The 15,873-nt window shown below is 35.1% G+C and overlaps 2 protein-coding genes across 3 annotated transcripts; both read left to right on the top strand.

The window, feature by feature from the left end:
• Positions 1 to 206: 206 nt before the first annotated feature.
• CRLK1 (Protein kinase superfamily protein) lies at positions 207 to 9,095 on the top strand. 2 transcript variants are annotated; one of them, XM_010269528.3, is made up of 8 exons: positions 207 to 461; positions 1,484 to 1,851; positions 4,439 to 4,592; positions 5,444 to 5,570; positions 6,452 to 6,537; positions 6,631 to 6,702; positions 8,041 to 8,244; positions 8,504 to 9,095. In XM_010269528.3, exons 2-8 carry the CDS (start codon positions 1,535 to 1,537, stop codon positions 8,837 to 8,839), a joined length of 1,296 nt encoding a protein of 431 aa, XP_010267830.1. In that variant the 5' UTR covers positions 207 to 461; positions 1,484 to 1,534; the 3' UTR covers positions 8,840 to 9,095. The 2 variants fall into 2 exon arrangements, with proteins under 2 accessions (XP_010267830.1, XP_088760486.1); XM_088904360.1 differs by lacking the exon at positions 8,041 to 8,244.
• A 2,567-nt stretch (positions 9,096 to 11,662) lies between these two features.
• Positions 11,663 to 15,036, top strand: RPL24 (Translation protein SH3-like family protein). The gene is made up of 4 exons (XM_010269527.3): positions 11,663 to 11,888; positions 12,711 to 12,749; positions 13,195 to 13,425; positions 14,539 to 15,036. Exons 1-4 carry the CDS (start codon positions 11,787 to 11,789, stop codon positions 14,734 to 14,736), a joined length of 570 nt encoding a protein of 189 aa, XP_010267829.1. The 5' UTR covers positions 11,663 to 11,786; the 3' UTR covers positions 14,737 to 15,036.
• The last annotated feature ends 837 nt before the right edge of the window (positions 15,037 to 15,873 follow it).

Below are 15,873 nucleotides of genomic sequence, written 5' to 3'. Positions count from 1 at the left end.
ATTTAATGGGAATTAACTGCAATCAACCACCACTGTACAACCTGCTAAAGTGAACTTCACTCGTAGTGACTAGTGAGTAAGCGCGGAGATCCTGGAGCCCAGGAGCGTAATTTCGCCACGTATAAGATTAGGGGTACTTTTGGAATACCACCTTCATTTCCTGGCGCCTTCTTTGATATAGTTGACGCCTCGACGGCGATAACTCTAATGCTAAAGCCTAAAAGTAAAATAAATACATGTCTCTCTCATTTTCTTTTCTTTTTTGTTCTTTTTTTTCTTTAGAATGAGCAGAACTAATCCTATTTTACACCTCAAGACTCTCTCTGATCAGAACCAGAGTACTCTTTTCCTTTATTTCCTTTTGGAGTTAGGATAACGATCTTAGCCTGGATTCTATTTGCAGTTGCTTCTGTTCCCGCTTTTGAAACCAACTGTTGAGTCAGTAATGGTTGCTTGAACAGGTAACATCGAATCATAGAACTCTGGTCGATCTTCTTTGCTACATTTCTTGATAAAATTCTAGTTTGTTTTAATTCTCTTTATTGACTTTAGGAGTTTGGATTATATCTTATTGTTATCTCTGTTATTCTTATTAGATCTGCTTATGTTTTCCAGCTTAATCTTTTCTATTTTCTTTGGCACTTACTGAATTTGGGTTTATCGGATAGATTTCCGGTTGTTCATTTTTAGAATTTTATTGGACGCCGCTCTAATTTTATTAACTGTTATACTGATTGACAGTTCGAACTTCTTAAGTATAATGCTTTGCAAAGTAAAAATCACGTCGGGATTTTCTGTTACTTTTGTTGTTAAGTTTATGAAACCAAATGTCTAACACACAGATCCGGGACCGTTAATAAATCATTTGTTGTTCTAGTGATTTTGGTAAGTATCAAATAACAAAATTTAAGCAACTCATATTGGTTCGAACAAGTTCAAATTGAGATGTGAGTTATTCTGAAATAGATTTCTACTGTCGAAAATTGCTGCTTCCTTTCTTAAGACGCTTTTTGATGCAGAGGTTGATATGTTTTTTCTTTTGCCGTGTCCTACTCTTCGGATTAAAGTTTTTCTTTCTATTCAGATAATAATGATAGAAAGGATAAAGACTTTCAATTCTTTCTTCTGAACTTCTTCTATCCTTTGTTTATCCTTATTCATTAACTTGAATTAAGCTACTATTAACTCAATCTAACAAGAAGCATCTGTTAGTCTTTGCTTTTCCCTTAGAAAGGTTGGAACATTTCTTAATGTTTCTCTTTTATTCAGAAGGTCCTTCATTTTCGTTCATCTTGATTGCCATGGCATCTGTTATGAACACTACTTTCTAATTTCATATTAGATCTACTTTTCAGTTATTAATCCTAACAATCCCTGATTAAAGATAAGGAAGAAGAATAAGAAACAGGGAAGGAAAAAAGCAGACTCTAATAAAACCATTCAAATTAGTTTTTCTTAAAGATTGACTAACCTTTGTTCGCAGGTGTACCAATGGAACAGAGGCTTTGATAAGGAGTGTGATACCATTAAGGAGATGAAAGGCGTGTCATGGGGTTTGATAGTTGGGATTTCCATAGGGGTAATAATTGGAGCTTTCTTGGCCGTTGCCACTCTTTTCTGCATTAGGTACCGCAGGAAGCATTCACAAATAGGGAATAGCAGTTCCCGGAGGGCAGCAACCATCCCTATGCGTGTTAATGGTGCTGATTCTTGTACAATATTGTCAGACTCAACAGTTGGTCAGGAATCACCCAAAGCATCTGAAGGGAATAGGTTATCCTTGTGGCTGGAAGGACATAAGAGGAAAAAGAATGTAGTATCTGTTTCTGGAATACCCAAGTATACCTACAAGTATGTTGAAAAATTTTCTGCTGTACCTGTACATTGTAGGACTAACTAATATTCTTTTCCTGCATTTCTGTTCTCATGTTTTCAAGTCATAATAAACTTTTGATTATTGATTTTGCTGACGATAATATTCTACAACTTTTCCTTATTTAAATGGTCTCCTGTAAGTAAGATTCAAATTTAAATCATTTCCTCACCAGCATTTCCAAGCAGGATCAGTGTTACACAACCAATTTTTGCTAAGTTTTACCCACTTGTCACTTTATTCAATTTATTTTGTCCTTTGTATTTTCCCATGTTCATCTGAAGTGATAGAGTCTATTTGTTTGTTTGTTTGTTTCTTTCTTTTGTTTTTTTTTTTCTTTTTTTTTTTGAGAAGGTAACTTTCATTAGAACAAAAAAGAGAAGGATTTACAAGATGAATAAGCAATACACCTCACCAAAACAGCTCAAAAAACGAGAAAAGAATCCTCCCAACCATTTACAAAGGTAACAAAGGATCACTATATAAGGAGTCCCTGCCCACCACAGAAGCATCTGCCGCACTATTGAACTCTCTAGGGATCCACCTGAAAAAATAGAACACCCAAGACAGATTTCCCTGATTTCATTAAACAGATGAGAGAATGTACATGGCCCTTCCTGCAGATTTTTCAGCATTCCCTTCTACCACCACTGAAGACATGTTTAGAGACATCACGGTCCTCAGACCTACCAGAAAATTCTGCACATCTGCCTCCCAAATTGGCCCACTGAAAGCCCAAATGAGATCCCCAGAGGAGGTTAGAATTCTGTCCTCTATACCTGCCTGATCCCTGTGGCTTGATAGGCTAAAACAAATGCCATCAAACTGAAGAATGTACTCTATTGGGGGGTCTTTTACTCAAATTGCACCCCAGGAGAGGCTGGCCACAGGAAAAGCTGCAGTTACAGAAGTATCAAGGAAATTCTGCCAAAGGCAGCAAGCAATCTCACAATTTGAAAGATGGCCACAGGATTCCCCTTCCTTTTTCCTAAAAATCATGTCAAAAGTGTTGATACAGCCACATGATGCCTCCCACACAAAAGAACAATCTCTAGGATGGACCACTGAAAGGAAAATCTTTTTTATGGGGGGGGGGGGGCAAAGAGAAGTTAGCTGAACCTGCATCAATTTACAAAAAAAGGATTTGATGGAGAGCTGACCATTAGTGGGCGGCCACCAAATTCTCTTGTTTGGAGACAGAGAGGTAAGGAAAACAGAAGAAAGGGAGGACAAAAGAGAGGAAATGTCCCAGGATTCAACATCAGTTAAAGCTCTACAGAAGCTGAATTAAAGGAAAGACCATGCTCCCCTCTAGAGATAACTGAGGAAATAGTGGCCTGTTTATTCAAGGTAAGCCTAAAGAGAAGGGGGTGAGAGAAACAAAGAGGTTGCTGTCCAAGCCAAATGTCAGTCCAGGATTTAATTCGGTTGCCATCACCCAGACTGTGCAAGAAGGGAGAAAAAGCTCAAAGTAAGGGACAATATCTTTCCAATGACTGAGGGAAGAAATTCAAGAATGAGCTAGGTTAGTGTACCACCCATTTCTATTCCTTCAGTACTTACTCCAAATGGTTAAATCCCAAAGATGGTCTTTCTCCAAGGGAAATCTCCACAACCACTTACCCCAAAAAGCAATGTTCCTTTCCAAAACGGTGCGTATTCCCAACTCCTCCTTTCCTAAGTTTAAACACCATCTTCCACTTCGCCAAATAATCTGCCCATAATGGAGACCTTTCTTTTTGTCCATGCAAGGACTTAAAGTCTTAGTTTAACATCTTCCAGGGGAGGTATGCAATCAGCATATATACATATTGCTGACTATTAAATTTTAAGTTATCTTTCAAAAAAGAAAGGAAAAGAAAAGAAAAGAAAAAGCTCTTTGTTCTGTTTCTATTTCTGTTATCATGCCATCTAATATTCTACTATATATTAGATATGATTAAAGATTTATAAGTTCTGTTGGCAAGGTCTCCCATTCAGAGAAAAGGGCTAAATTAATTTTAATTCGAACTAAAAAATATACGAACAGTGGTTCTTTCCCACTCTAATTTCAAAATTTTGTTGTTTCTTATTCAATTTAGGTCATATTTGGCGTGGATCCCATTCTTCTATATAGAGTGGGTTCTTAATACAAATAATACCTAATTGAGTCTCTTATCTATCCTATATACTTAAAATACAGGTTTCCACATCAGCTTATTCTCTTTTCTCATATTGCTTCCTACCCCCCTTAGAATTTTGTGTTTATTGTAATTTAAAAAAATAAAAAAAAATGAATGTGGGACTATTTAATCTCACCCACAACCAATCTCTTTGTTAGGAAACTGAATATGACCATTCCCCTGTAGAACATGTGCATCTTTTAATTTGCACATGTCTCTTCTAGTATCCTATAGAAAACCCAGCCTAAATGCTTCAAGATTTACCATGTAGATAGTAGGCATATATGTTCATATGGTTGCTACTTTCTAGTACTTGGTACAGGGTTATTATTTTGTGATTTATTATGTTAAATAATTTGTTATTCCTGTTTGCTTATAACCTTATTTCTTGTGTTGTCTTCAGAGATTTGCAGAAAGCAACTTCTAATTTTACAACAGCAATAGGTCAAGGGGCTTTTGGTCCTGTTTACAAAGCTCAGATGTCAACTGGCGAGACAGTTGCTGTGAAAGTGCTTGCTACTAATTCCAAGCAAGGGGAAAGGGAATTCCAAGCAGAAGTTCGTGTCATTTCATACATACAAGATGTTGCACAAAGTGGTCTTTAAAAAAAAATCAAACAGCCAAAGTCTCCAAATAGTTGATCCATATATAAATAGATAGTTATGTAGTTACTGTGTAATAGGAAAAGTAAACCAAGTGATGAAGCCTTTTCATTGGCTGCTGGTAAAAAAAGCTTTATCATTGACACTTGTTGAGGGAAGCAAAGAGACTTGTTAAGGACATGGTTATAACATGGAGTTGGACTTACAGATCAGAAAAGAATCTTGCTGAATCACTAGCAAGACAATGGGTTAATAGGGATCAGTTGTACTGGGGTGTTACAAGGTAGTAAGAAATGTAATATTTAACAATGGATGTGACACTGAACAGAATGCCTAGCCTAACAAAAAGAAAAGATTTTGTACTCTACTTGAACATTCTTTGTTCATATTCAATGAAGTTTTACTGTTACCCATCCCCCCACCAAAAAATAAAAAAAAAAGAAAAAGAAAAATGATTAAACCTAATCCAAGCTAAGAGGTTTCAGTTATGCAAAGCTTATAGTAAACCAAATAGTTTAAAGAACCTATATTCTTATACCACTTCATCTGTGGTATAAGAACACTCGTGGTGAGTACATATCTATCCTCAACTGTTGATGTGTTGATAGTTTGTACTCCTGGATAAAATGTCCAGGGCAACCAAAGAGGGGTTTTGGAGTGGGTTGAGTTTCAATTCCTCCACCATAGAAAAACGAAAAAGAACATATTAAAATTTGGAACTTTTCAATTACTGAATTTTAAACTCACTAGCTCAACTTTGTGTCTCCTCAAGCTGGCTTTAATCTTAAATTTTTCTTTGTTTTCAGGTTTTGTTACTTGGGAGGTTACATCACAGAAACCTTGTAAATTTGGTAGGATACTGTGCAGAGAAAGGGCAAAATATGCTCGTATATGTGTATATGAGTAATGGGAGCCTTGCTTCTCATTTATATGGTATGTTATCAATTAACTCTGTGGAATTTTTTATACCATTATTTCAAGGGAATCAAGTTAGGCACTTCCTTTGATCTACTATACTTTACGGTATCTACAAGGAGTGTTTTGCAATTGGTACATGCCTTGGACTGTTAGAAGAACAGAAAAAACAAAGAAAAAAAAACAGAAGTTTAGTGGGCATGAGGATGTTCAGATGGATGAGTAGTAAGACTAAAAGTAGTGTTGTTCATAAAAATCACCAAATTGTCCAAACTGGCCTGATTTGATCCCAAATGGCCAGTTTTCAAAGTTGTTGCATCGGTTTCGGTTCATCAATATGTATAACCTGAATGGTCAGTTCGGTTTTCGGTTTGTAATTTTTTTCAGGTCCAGCGAGCTCTTTTATTGGGGCTATTGTTCCTAAGAGAAACCTGAAATGTTAAGGTCAAGCAGGGTTTTTTACTGCCAACAATCAGTTGGGTTTAAAACCAACCAAACCAAAAAACTGACTCTCAACCCAAATGATCGGTTTCATGCAAGGTCGGTTGGTTTTGGTTGGCAGAAACCTCAATCTGAGTGGTCAATCAGTTCAGTTCAGGAACCTCAACTGAACCGAATTGACCTGTGTACAGCCCTAACTAAAAGGAACAAAATTAGAAACAAGTTTATTAGAAATGACTTCCCTTTTTCTTGTCACCCAGTGGAGCCATTCTAGTTCACACATTTCTGATTCTCTTGACTCATTTATGATAACATCATCTCATCTCAGCTCTAGTCATTTTTTTGAACATATTGTGTCTCTTAATCACCCAATACAGTCCCATAAGGCAATGCTGGTCTTATAAACTTTTCCTTTTGTCTCATATAGCAATTCATCTCGTCACTGTTTAAATTTGCAGATGAAAAAAAGGAACCATTAAGCTGGGATTTGAGGGTTTATATAGCTCTAGATGTGGCAAGGGGTTTGGAGTATCTTCATGATGGGGTAAAGTTTCTTTGTATCAATAACAAGTACAACTTACTCTAGACTCCTTGAATGAAATTCTATATACTTATTGGGCTTCATTGTTTTCAACAGGCTGTTCCACCTGTAGTGCATCGGGATATCAAATCTTCTAATATACTATTGGATCAGTCTATGAGAGCCAGAGTATGTAAATCTTCTATTGGTTATTAGGCATCTCTGATAATAGCTGAAGTGACTCACTCAACTGAATGAATTGTTGATTTGTCTTTAGTGAATAAGTTATTGAGGAGGTTGTGAGCAAGCTGAAGCTGGGTTGATTACTATACCCTCAAATATTTTATTATTTAATTACTTTATTCACTAAAATACAAAACAATAAGTCTTTTACTTCAGCCATTATCCTAAAAGATAGAGAATGGAAGTATGGGACAAGAAGCATCTCTGTTGCATGTAGAATGATATTTTTGGAGATTGCTTGACTTGATATTGATATAGACCTGAGTTTTTACCATTATCATTTATAAGTATAATGATATTTTTGTATTTTAGTACCTAGGTTTTATATTATCATTTATGAGGATAATGCTATTTTTAGTAGGGATCTTTACTTGGTGTATCGGTAAAATATTGGGCTGACAAGTAGGGGTGTCAACGGCATTTGAAAATTCGATTTCATAATCAAATTGAATTTGGATAATTCAAATATTTAATCGGTCGAATTGGATATCCTATTATATCGAATAGCTAACCGGATTTAAATTCGGATATGACCTGATTTGATTTGATAAATATCCAAATTTGATCGATTATTTAATTCTTATATATATCACATAAAATATTTAAATTCTTTATATAATTTATATTTAAAATAATTAAATTATATAAATAATTTATATATGTATATATTTTATATAAATAAAATATTTATTTTATATACTTATTAATTACCTAAAATAATTAATTGGTCGAATTCAATTTGAATCAAATATTCAAATATTTAATCGGATTCAAATTCGGATATTAATTTTCAATATCCATTGGATATCGAATCGAATTCAGATATCAGATTTTTTAATTAAATTTGAATTCAGATATTGCCTGATTCGAATTTGAATTTGATCCGTTTACACCCCTACTGATAAGTTCAAGAAGACGGGTTTGAGTCTGAGAGTGACCACCCAGTCTACCCCTCCCAAAACCCTAGATTGTTGGGACCAATGTTGTATGACCCGAATCGGACTAAAAGCAGGAATGCTCCGCGCGTCCTGGTTTTGCTTTTTAACTGGGCAGTTAACTCATTCAACCTGTAAAAAAACATAAAAATTGTTATTTAACTGGAACCCGGAAAGTCCACTGGTTCCCGGTTTCATGGTCCAACTGTCCAGTCTGGGTGGAGTTTTACAACATTGGTTGGGACATTGGCTAGTGGTCTTTTGGTTTTATTATTTATCAATAAAAGAAAACCTAGTTTTTTATTCTTTATGGATGTGGGTAATATGTAAAAACTAATGCATTGAACAGGTGGCTGATTTTGGGCTATCAAGGGAAGAGATGGTTAATCCACATGCATCTAATGTTAGGGGAACTTTTGGTTATGTGGATCCTGAATATATATCAACAAGGGCTTTCACCAAGAAAAGTGATATATACAGTTTTGGGGTCTTGCTTTTTGAACTTATCGCAGGCAGGAATCCTCAACAGGGTCTTCTGGAATACGTTGAGCTCGTAATCTCTCCTCTCTCTCTCATGTGAAAGTGAAAGACAAATTGTCTAGTTAGGGCCATCTTCATTTTTGTCTCATGGTGTGATCATAAGATTAACTAAATCAATTTTCTGAGGTTATGAATTTTGATGGTGGTTTCATAAATAACTTAGGGTTAGGTTTGGAGAACACTATGTTTTCCAACACCACTAATATGGAATTTTCTTTTCCCACATGATACTGTTGCATTGATATCTATTACATTCCATGTGCAATGAATAGGCGACAATGAATACAGAGGGTGGAGTTGGGTGGGAGGAGATAGTTGATTCCCGCCTTGATGGGAAATTTGATGTGCGGGAACTCAATGATGTTGCAGCTCTTGCATACAAATGTATCAACCGTGTATCCAGGAAACGACCTTCCATCAGGGATGTCGTGCAGGCACTGTCACGGATCCTGAAGTTGAGACACAGTAGAAACCATCACAAACGGGCCACATCTGCCACGGCAGAGGAAGTATCAATTGATGTGGACCGATCAGAGGCTCAGACTCCAAGCACAGATCATCGGAGAGGAGAATCTATTGACAGTTTCGTTGACCCTTCTGAAGTCTGACTGGTGATTCTTCCCTTTTTTTCTTTGCTTTTTATTCCTTATTTTTTGTTTCAATTTTTGGCTGTGATATATTTCCAATACAGTCGTAGAGAAACTGAGAAGGAAAAATCTTTGTTAGTTTTGTGGCCGAGTTAGGACTCAATTCGATCTCTAACTCGCTCTGATCCCCTTGTAACATAATTCCTTTTTGTATATTACTGATGTCTTGAGAAAAGGATAAAAGGAGAAGATTTGGTTTTGTGGTTTTTGATTGTAATTGTAAACAATTTCTTTTACATTTTATTTTTGTTCATTGTTCTAACGTGTTGATCAAACGCGAAAAGATTTCGGTGACCGCATAGCTCATACAGTATTACCATTTTTGGGTACAAACTACGAATCACAGAACACTTCTAATGATTTGATCTGGTAATTTACTAATTTAAACGGACCTTTTTCTGGTTTCGCCAACCATCAAATATGCATGCCTATGATGAAGATGAGTCAGATGACGACATTGACCATGAACATGGGAGGAAGACTGAGGCCACTGACCAGTCCAGGCAACCGTGAAAAAATTCAGGTATTTATTGTCTTGTTTTTTTATTTGTTAGGGGTACGGAGATGAACATGGGTTGGTTCAATTTGGTTTAAGGTTCCAAGTTTTAGTTTTTAGAATTAGAATCCATCCTATCAGGGTTGATTTTGTTCTTTAAAAACTTGATTTTCAATAATAATAATTATATTATATTATATTATATAATTTAAAATTTATATAATATATAATATTATATTCAAATATTAAATTAAAGAACTTTTATAAAAGTACTTTTACAAAAATACTTTTATAAAAATATTTTTGTAAAATTACTTTTATGAAATCATTTTTACAAAAGAACTTTTACAGAAATACATTTATAAAAGCACTTTTATAGAAATACTTTTATAAAAGCGCTTTTTATGGAAGAATTATTACGAAAGCATTTTTACAAGCACTCTTACAAAAGTAATTTTACAAAAGCACTTCTACGAAAGTACTTTTATGAAAGTATTTTTACAAAAACATTTTTATAAAAGCACTTCTACAAAAGTACTTTTATACTTTTGTAAAACACATGTAAGTACTATAAAAGTACTTTTACAAAATACTTTCATAAAAGCACTTTTACAAAGTACTTTCATAAATGCACTTTTATGAAGTACTTTCATAAATGCACTTTTATCAAGGTACTTTTATGAGTAAACTTTTATACAAAAGCACTTCTACGAAAGTACTTTTATGAAAGTATTTTTACAAAAACATTTTTATAAAAGCATTTCTACAAAAGTACTTTTATACTTTTGTAAAACACTTATATGTAAGTACTATAAAAGTACTTTTACAAAATACTTTCATAAAAGCACTTTTACAAAGTACTTTCATAAATGCACTTTTATGAAGTACTTTCATAAATGCACTTTTATCAAGGTACTTTTATGAGAACTTTTATTAAAGCACTTTTATGAAAGCACTTTTACAAATGTGTTTTTTCAATGCCAAAAGGGTATATTTTTGTAATTTTCAAAATTTCTTCTTTTTAATATATGTTTGTAATTTTTTATATGTTTGTTTTTTATATTTCATTCGGTTTGGATTGGATCCAATACAGTCCATTTACATTTTAATGGATTAGATTGGAATTGGACTGGATTGGGTCTAGTCCATTTGCAAGTGGATTCACATTGGACTGGATCGGGTTGGACCATATCCAATCCAATTGACACCTCTAGTGTCAAGTCAGTTGTACTACTTTTAACTTTCAAATTGTGTCTTTACCGTTAGGTGACCATTAATCAATACCATCAAGTGACATCAGGTGTATATTAAATAATTTCAAAATAGCAAAATTACCCTTTTATGGTATTTTTCTAACCATTTTGCCCATTTCGTCAGAGTGCTAAAAGAAGGAAAGGGGAAAAAGGGTTATGAAACCAAACACCGATCAACTGTTAAAGCTCCCGCTCCCCTGTTCATGCTCCCCTATTCAACGATCAACTGGAACCAGGCGAATAATTATACTGCTCAAGGCTCAAGACTTCCTCTAATGCAATAAAGCTCCTTAAAAAGTCTCTAAATGGAAATGGGTCTAGTACAATAAAATTGGGGGATTGGCTTGACACAAACCCAAAATAGAGGGTACTGTTCAGGAATTTTCTTTACCCTATTTGAACTCACAAGACTACAATTATATACTTCTAGGTAGGGCTGGCAATTGGGTTGGGTGGGTCGGGTTCGAGTTGGGTCAAGGTACTTCGGGTTAGGTTGTCAAATACTTGACCCTAACCCTAAATGTTCGGGTTAGGGTTGACCCATGGGTCAATTCAGGTCATCCCAAAAAATAATTGAAATTTAGAAAAATAAAGAAAAATTACATGAAAAATGTCAAAATTAAAAGAATTAACCTAAAATTCCAAATATAAAATAAAAAACTTGAACATTTAACAATTTAAAGAGTAAACAATAAAAAGTAAAGGCTAAATAGAAAAAAATAAAGAGTGAAAACTTCTAACAATGCATAAATAATCCCAATTAGACTTGAAAATCAGATCAGCGGGTTGACCCATGGCCCAACCTAACCCAACTCAGTTTTTTTTTTTTTTGGGTTAGGTCGGATCGGGTCATTTTCACATTCGGGTAGCTAAATATGAGACCCTAACCGACTGGATTGGGTCGGGTTCGTGGGTTGGGTCAATTTTTTGCCTGTGCCCAGGTCTACTTATAGGTTCCAACGGAATTGGATTGTTTATATGGAGTGCGTGATGCGTAGTACGCACCCCTATTCCCCCGCCCGATCCACCGGTTTTATCTCTAAAACGTAATCCGCTTTTCCGAAGCGACTGACTCTTTAGCCATCCATCGAAAAGGGTGGGAAAGAGAAGAGGCAAAGAGCACGCAAGGGCGCAGCAGAATCACAGAGCTGAAGCAAAAATGGCAACGATTACTGCACTTCAGAGCTCCATGACTTCCCTCTCTATCTCCTCCAATTCCTTCTTAGGCCAACGCTTTTCACCTTCTCTCTATTCCGTGCCGGTATGTGATGTTATCTGTCTTTTCTTCGTCTTACTCTTCTACATGTTCTATTTTGTAATTCTTCATAGCTTAACCAGGTCTGGCTATGCTGCATCTCGAAAAAAATTGTAATAATTCAAAGAGCAGCATTTGCAATGCTTGTTGATGTTGGGAAATATTGCTTTTCTGGTGTTCAATTATCCATATGTTGTAGCTACTTACTGCCAAAAGTGTAGGGAGCATGCCAAACAATCTGCATCCTTTCTTTCTGGTGATAATTAATGGGAATCATGGCAATTAGGGAGTGCCTTCCCTATGTGAAGTGATGGGAAACAGAAATTTAACATACATTCACCAATTGTTTACCACCTCTGTCTCAAGTTCTTTTATATCCTAAAGGATTGGAGATATTCTTCTTTAATGTCTTATATTATGAAAAGCATCCATGTCCCATTAGTTTCACAAAAGTGACTGAAATTAGATAGAACAACTTGGCAATAAGCCTGCATTTTGATATCATGATTTTCTTTCGGTTCTATATAGTCTTAGGGTTACGATTGTCCACGGGCAAATTACATCGTTGAGTTTCTTACAAGGTTGACCAATTTCACTGAAGTTACATAGAACAATTTGGTTATTCACTTACTGATGTGTTTTTTCATAATCAATTATCTTTTCTGCACTATAAAAGGGTTAATCCATCCTATTATACAGTTAATATCGTTTCCATGTAGATTGTGGTAATCGTGGTAATTCCATTAAATGAATCATGTTTTCCCTGTTAATCTATTTACAACCCATGGTTAACACCCTGTTGACAATTTTTGCATGTCTGATGTGCAGATGAAGTCCATGGAAAAGCGATGTCTCATTGTAATGAAGGTTAGTATATTACATCCTCTTCTTATAATTTAATCTTTGCAGTTTTCAGATGCATGTCTTCTTGTGGACAAATTATGCTGATACTTAAAAAGAAAGAAAGGACAAGGAACTAACACAAACTACCATACCAACAAGAGGGGCAAAACACACACACACACACACATATATATATATATATATATATATATATATATATATATATATATAACCTTTTCTTACTTATTGCCTTACTGATAACAAGCAGTATATGTTCTATGCTTCTATCTAAAGAAAAGAAAACTGGGTTTGGAATTTCCATGGGGAGGGTGCAATAATTACATCTGTTGGATACCAATGGGAGAAAAGCGGTACAATATCTTTGTAGCCTGGGATTTATCTGAACCTTGATGTATAATGTGCTCAAATCATGTAATGAGCATTGGTGTTTTTTCCCCCCTTTGAACAGCTTAAGCAATGGGAGCGGAAGGAATGCAAACCAAACAGTCTGCCAGTGCTACACAAAATGCATGTTAAGGTGGGGGATACAGTGAAAATAATATCTGGACGTGAAAAGGGCAAAATTGGAGAGATTACTAAGGTTTTCAGGCATAACAGCACTGTGATAGTGAAAGATATTAACTTGAAAACTAAGCACGTGAAGAGCAGAGAAGAGGGTGAGCCAGGGCAGATTGTCAAGGTCAGTTTCTATTGATATAATTTCTAATATGAACTGCCTTTTTTTATTAGTAATCTTTCTTAATTTTGATTTTATCCAAACTACTTTTTGTCTGCTGTATAATTCCCGTTCTCTCGTTTTGTCCTCCATGTCCTTTAAGAGTCTTTGACTTGTACCTAATCCCTCCTACTGATGCTGTGATACGTCAATCCTTTTTTACTCAGCCTTTAACAGAACATTATAAATCCATTACAACTGACTTACCCCTTGTCTTTTTTACCTGTTAACATAACCCTCTTCTTCTAAGGATTGCATTTATTTCTCTAATTTTTCTCCTTTTTTCTTTTCACTTGTCAATTCACACTTTAGTTTTGCTAGTATTTATGTAGATTTGTTGTTTCTTGGTTTCTTAACGTTTCTATAGCTTTTCTACTTAAATTTACTACTATGCATTGGTGCTTCTTCAATCCAAAAATAATTTCTTTGCATACCCATCTTTAAATTCATGGGCAATATCATCTTTCATCTCTGATGCAGCAAAACAACCTTCTTCTCTTGGAAATTGCTGGTCTAGGTTAAATAGCATAGCTAAAGAAGGAAACTGGAAAACAAAAAAGAGATAAAAGGAAAGAAAAAAACAATAATAAAGCTGGAGTGAGCATCTTAGGGTCTCTAGAGCTTGAATAAACTCAAGAAAGGGTCCCTTTATCTTTTCTTGAAGGATGAAAATAAGAAAGTGGTTAAGATTGCAGGTTGAATGGCTAAATTATTCCTTGCTTCCATGCCTGCATCAAGTTTATTTTCATTTGTATTCCAAGTCTGCATATTTGGTTTATACCATTGATCATTTGTCATCTTGATATATATAGTGTTAGCACTCAGAGCCCTGTTTGACACACTGAACTAGTATAATTTTGAAAAACTAGTCCATTTTTAATATAATAAACAGCAGATACCACTTGGAGAAAATGCCAGTGTGTGTGCATATGCAACTTTATATATCCTGTAATCTAGTCCTTTCAGTGGAAGGTTTCAAGCACGTTGTGCTTCATATATTCATTTTCTTTATCATCAAGGGTAAAATCTTATATTTCTTGCCATCTTGAATGTTTATTTATTTATTTTTCTGAGCAGATTGAGGGACCAATTCATAGCTCAAATGTGATGCTCTATTCCAAAGAGCAGAATGTTGCAAGCAGGGTGGGCCACAAAATCCTTGAGGATGGTAGCCGGGTCCGTTACCTCTTGAAAACTGGAGAAATAATTGACAGTTCAGAGAAATGGAAGACAGTGGTAAAGAACAGAGAAAAAACTGAAACAACTGCTTCATAGGATGTAGATGGAGATCCTTTTCTGTACGCTTACTGGGATTCTTTGTATAATTACTTTTAAACATTTTTTTTATGAGTTAATTACTTTAAAACTTTTCTTGCTTAGTTCCAAAACTCTTGGTGTTGTTTTGGGTACGCAACTTTTCTCGCTTGAGTTTTCAGTTGCTTTCTGTGGTGGAACCAAATGTTGAACGGGGAAACAAGGAAAGCAGCTCAATTCTGTATATGCAATGTAGGACCTGGGTCTATGAGTATTTAGTATTTAATGCTACATTTTAACTAGTTGATTCCTTGAAAATAACTTCTATCTCCTGCATTTTGATTTTTATTAACTTGTTTATTGTTGCATTTGCATAGGGTACATACAAATTGGTTAATCATAGCCCACAAAATTAACAAGCAAGACTTGTTACGGATCCTCTCATAGTCATTTGGGCAAATGACCTCACCCTAAATTTTATTGTCTTAAATCAATTAATAAACTTCGAGGTGTGCAGAGAAACGTAGGGGGTGGGGGTGTTCGCTTACATCTATGATTTTCTACATCAAAAAAAAAAAAGGAAAAAAGAAAAAAAGAAAACCAGCTATGGTTCTTTGAATCATCTGCTTGGTTCAGGGGCTCACTATGTAGAAATGTTAATATTCTGGGTACGTCCGTATTGACTATCTGATTTCATCTCAGATACAAATACTCGTGCGAAACAAACATCTTCTACATTGATTATCTGTATTGAACCCAATTGATTTTCCAGTGTTTTCATCGTGTTGAGCAGAAAATCATTTCCTAGAACCAAACCCACCGTTAAGACAATGTCATTGAGGTCATTCTAAATCATCTTCAATGTGAAGACTAAACCAATCGTGACGTTAGATTTATTGAGGGAATTTTGAAGTAACCAAGTGACCTGAGTCTCCAAGGAACTGTTCGACCTAACAGCTTTATTCTGAATAAATTTTTATTCTCTGACGTGCCCCCTCACCCATACCTTATGTTAATTTTAATTAATTATAATGGGAAAAATGATTAAACACAAGACCACTTGGTTTAATAGGTTTTGATGCCATCTCAAAGAACCAAGTGATCTACTGTTCAAATATTTGTATTCAAGTGAAGTCCCTAAATAGATTTTACTAATAG

Source organism: Nelumbo nucifera, chromosome 1 (genome assembly GCF_055504915.1).
Source record: "Nelumbo nucifera cultivar China Antique chromosome 1, China Antique-T2T, whole genome shotgun sequence".
Classification (NCBI taxonomy): Eukaryota; Viridiplantae; Streptophyta; class Magnoliopsida; order Proteales; family Nelumbonaceae; genus Nelumbo; species Nelumbo nucifera.
Note: the sequence above shows the minus strand (reverse complement) of the source record. Positions and strands in the feature narration are given on the sequence as shown.

What these genes read in the sequence shown, in the direction of transcription:
- CRLK1 (XM_010269528.3), top strand. Translation starts at nt 1,535, where the DNA reads ATGAAAGGCGTGTCATGGGGTTTGATAGTTGGGATTTCCATAGGGGTA. An exon ending in CCTTGCTTCTCATTTATATG is followed by an intron (nt 5,571 to 6,451) that starts GTATGTTATCAA and finishes TTAAATTTGCAG; the next exon opens with ATGAAAAAAAGGAACCATTA. An exon ending in ATCAGTCTATGAGAGCCAGA is followed by an intron (nt 6,703 to 8,040) that starts GTATGTAAATCT and finishes TGCATTGAACAG; the next exon opens with GTGGCTGATTTTGGGCTATC.
- RPL24 (XM_010269527.3), top strand. Translation starts at nt 11,787, where the DNA reads ATGGCAACGATTACTGCACTTCAGAGCTCCATGACTTCCCTCTCTATC. An exon ending in CTTCTCTCTATTCCGTGCCG is followed by an intron (nt 11,889 to 12,710) that starts GTATGTGATGTT and finishes TCTGATGTGCAG; the next exon opens with ATGAAGTCCATGGAAAAGCG. An exon ending in GATGTCTCATTGTAATGAAG is followed by an intron (nt 12,750 to 13,194) that starts GTTAGTATATTA and finishes CCCTTTGAACAG; the next exon opens with CTTAAGCAATGGGAGCGGAA.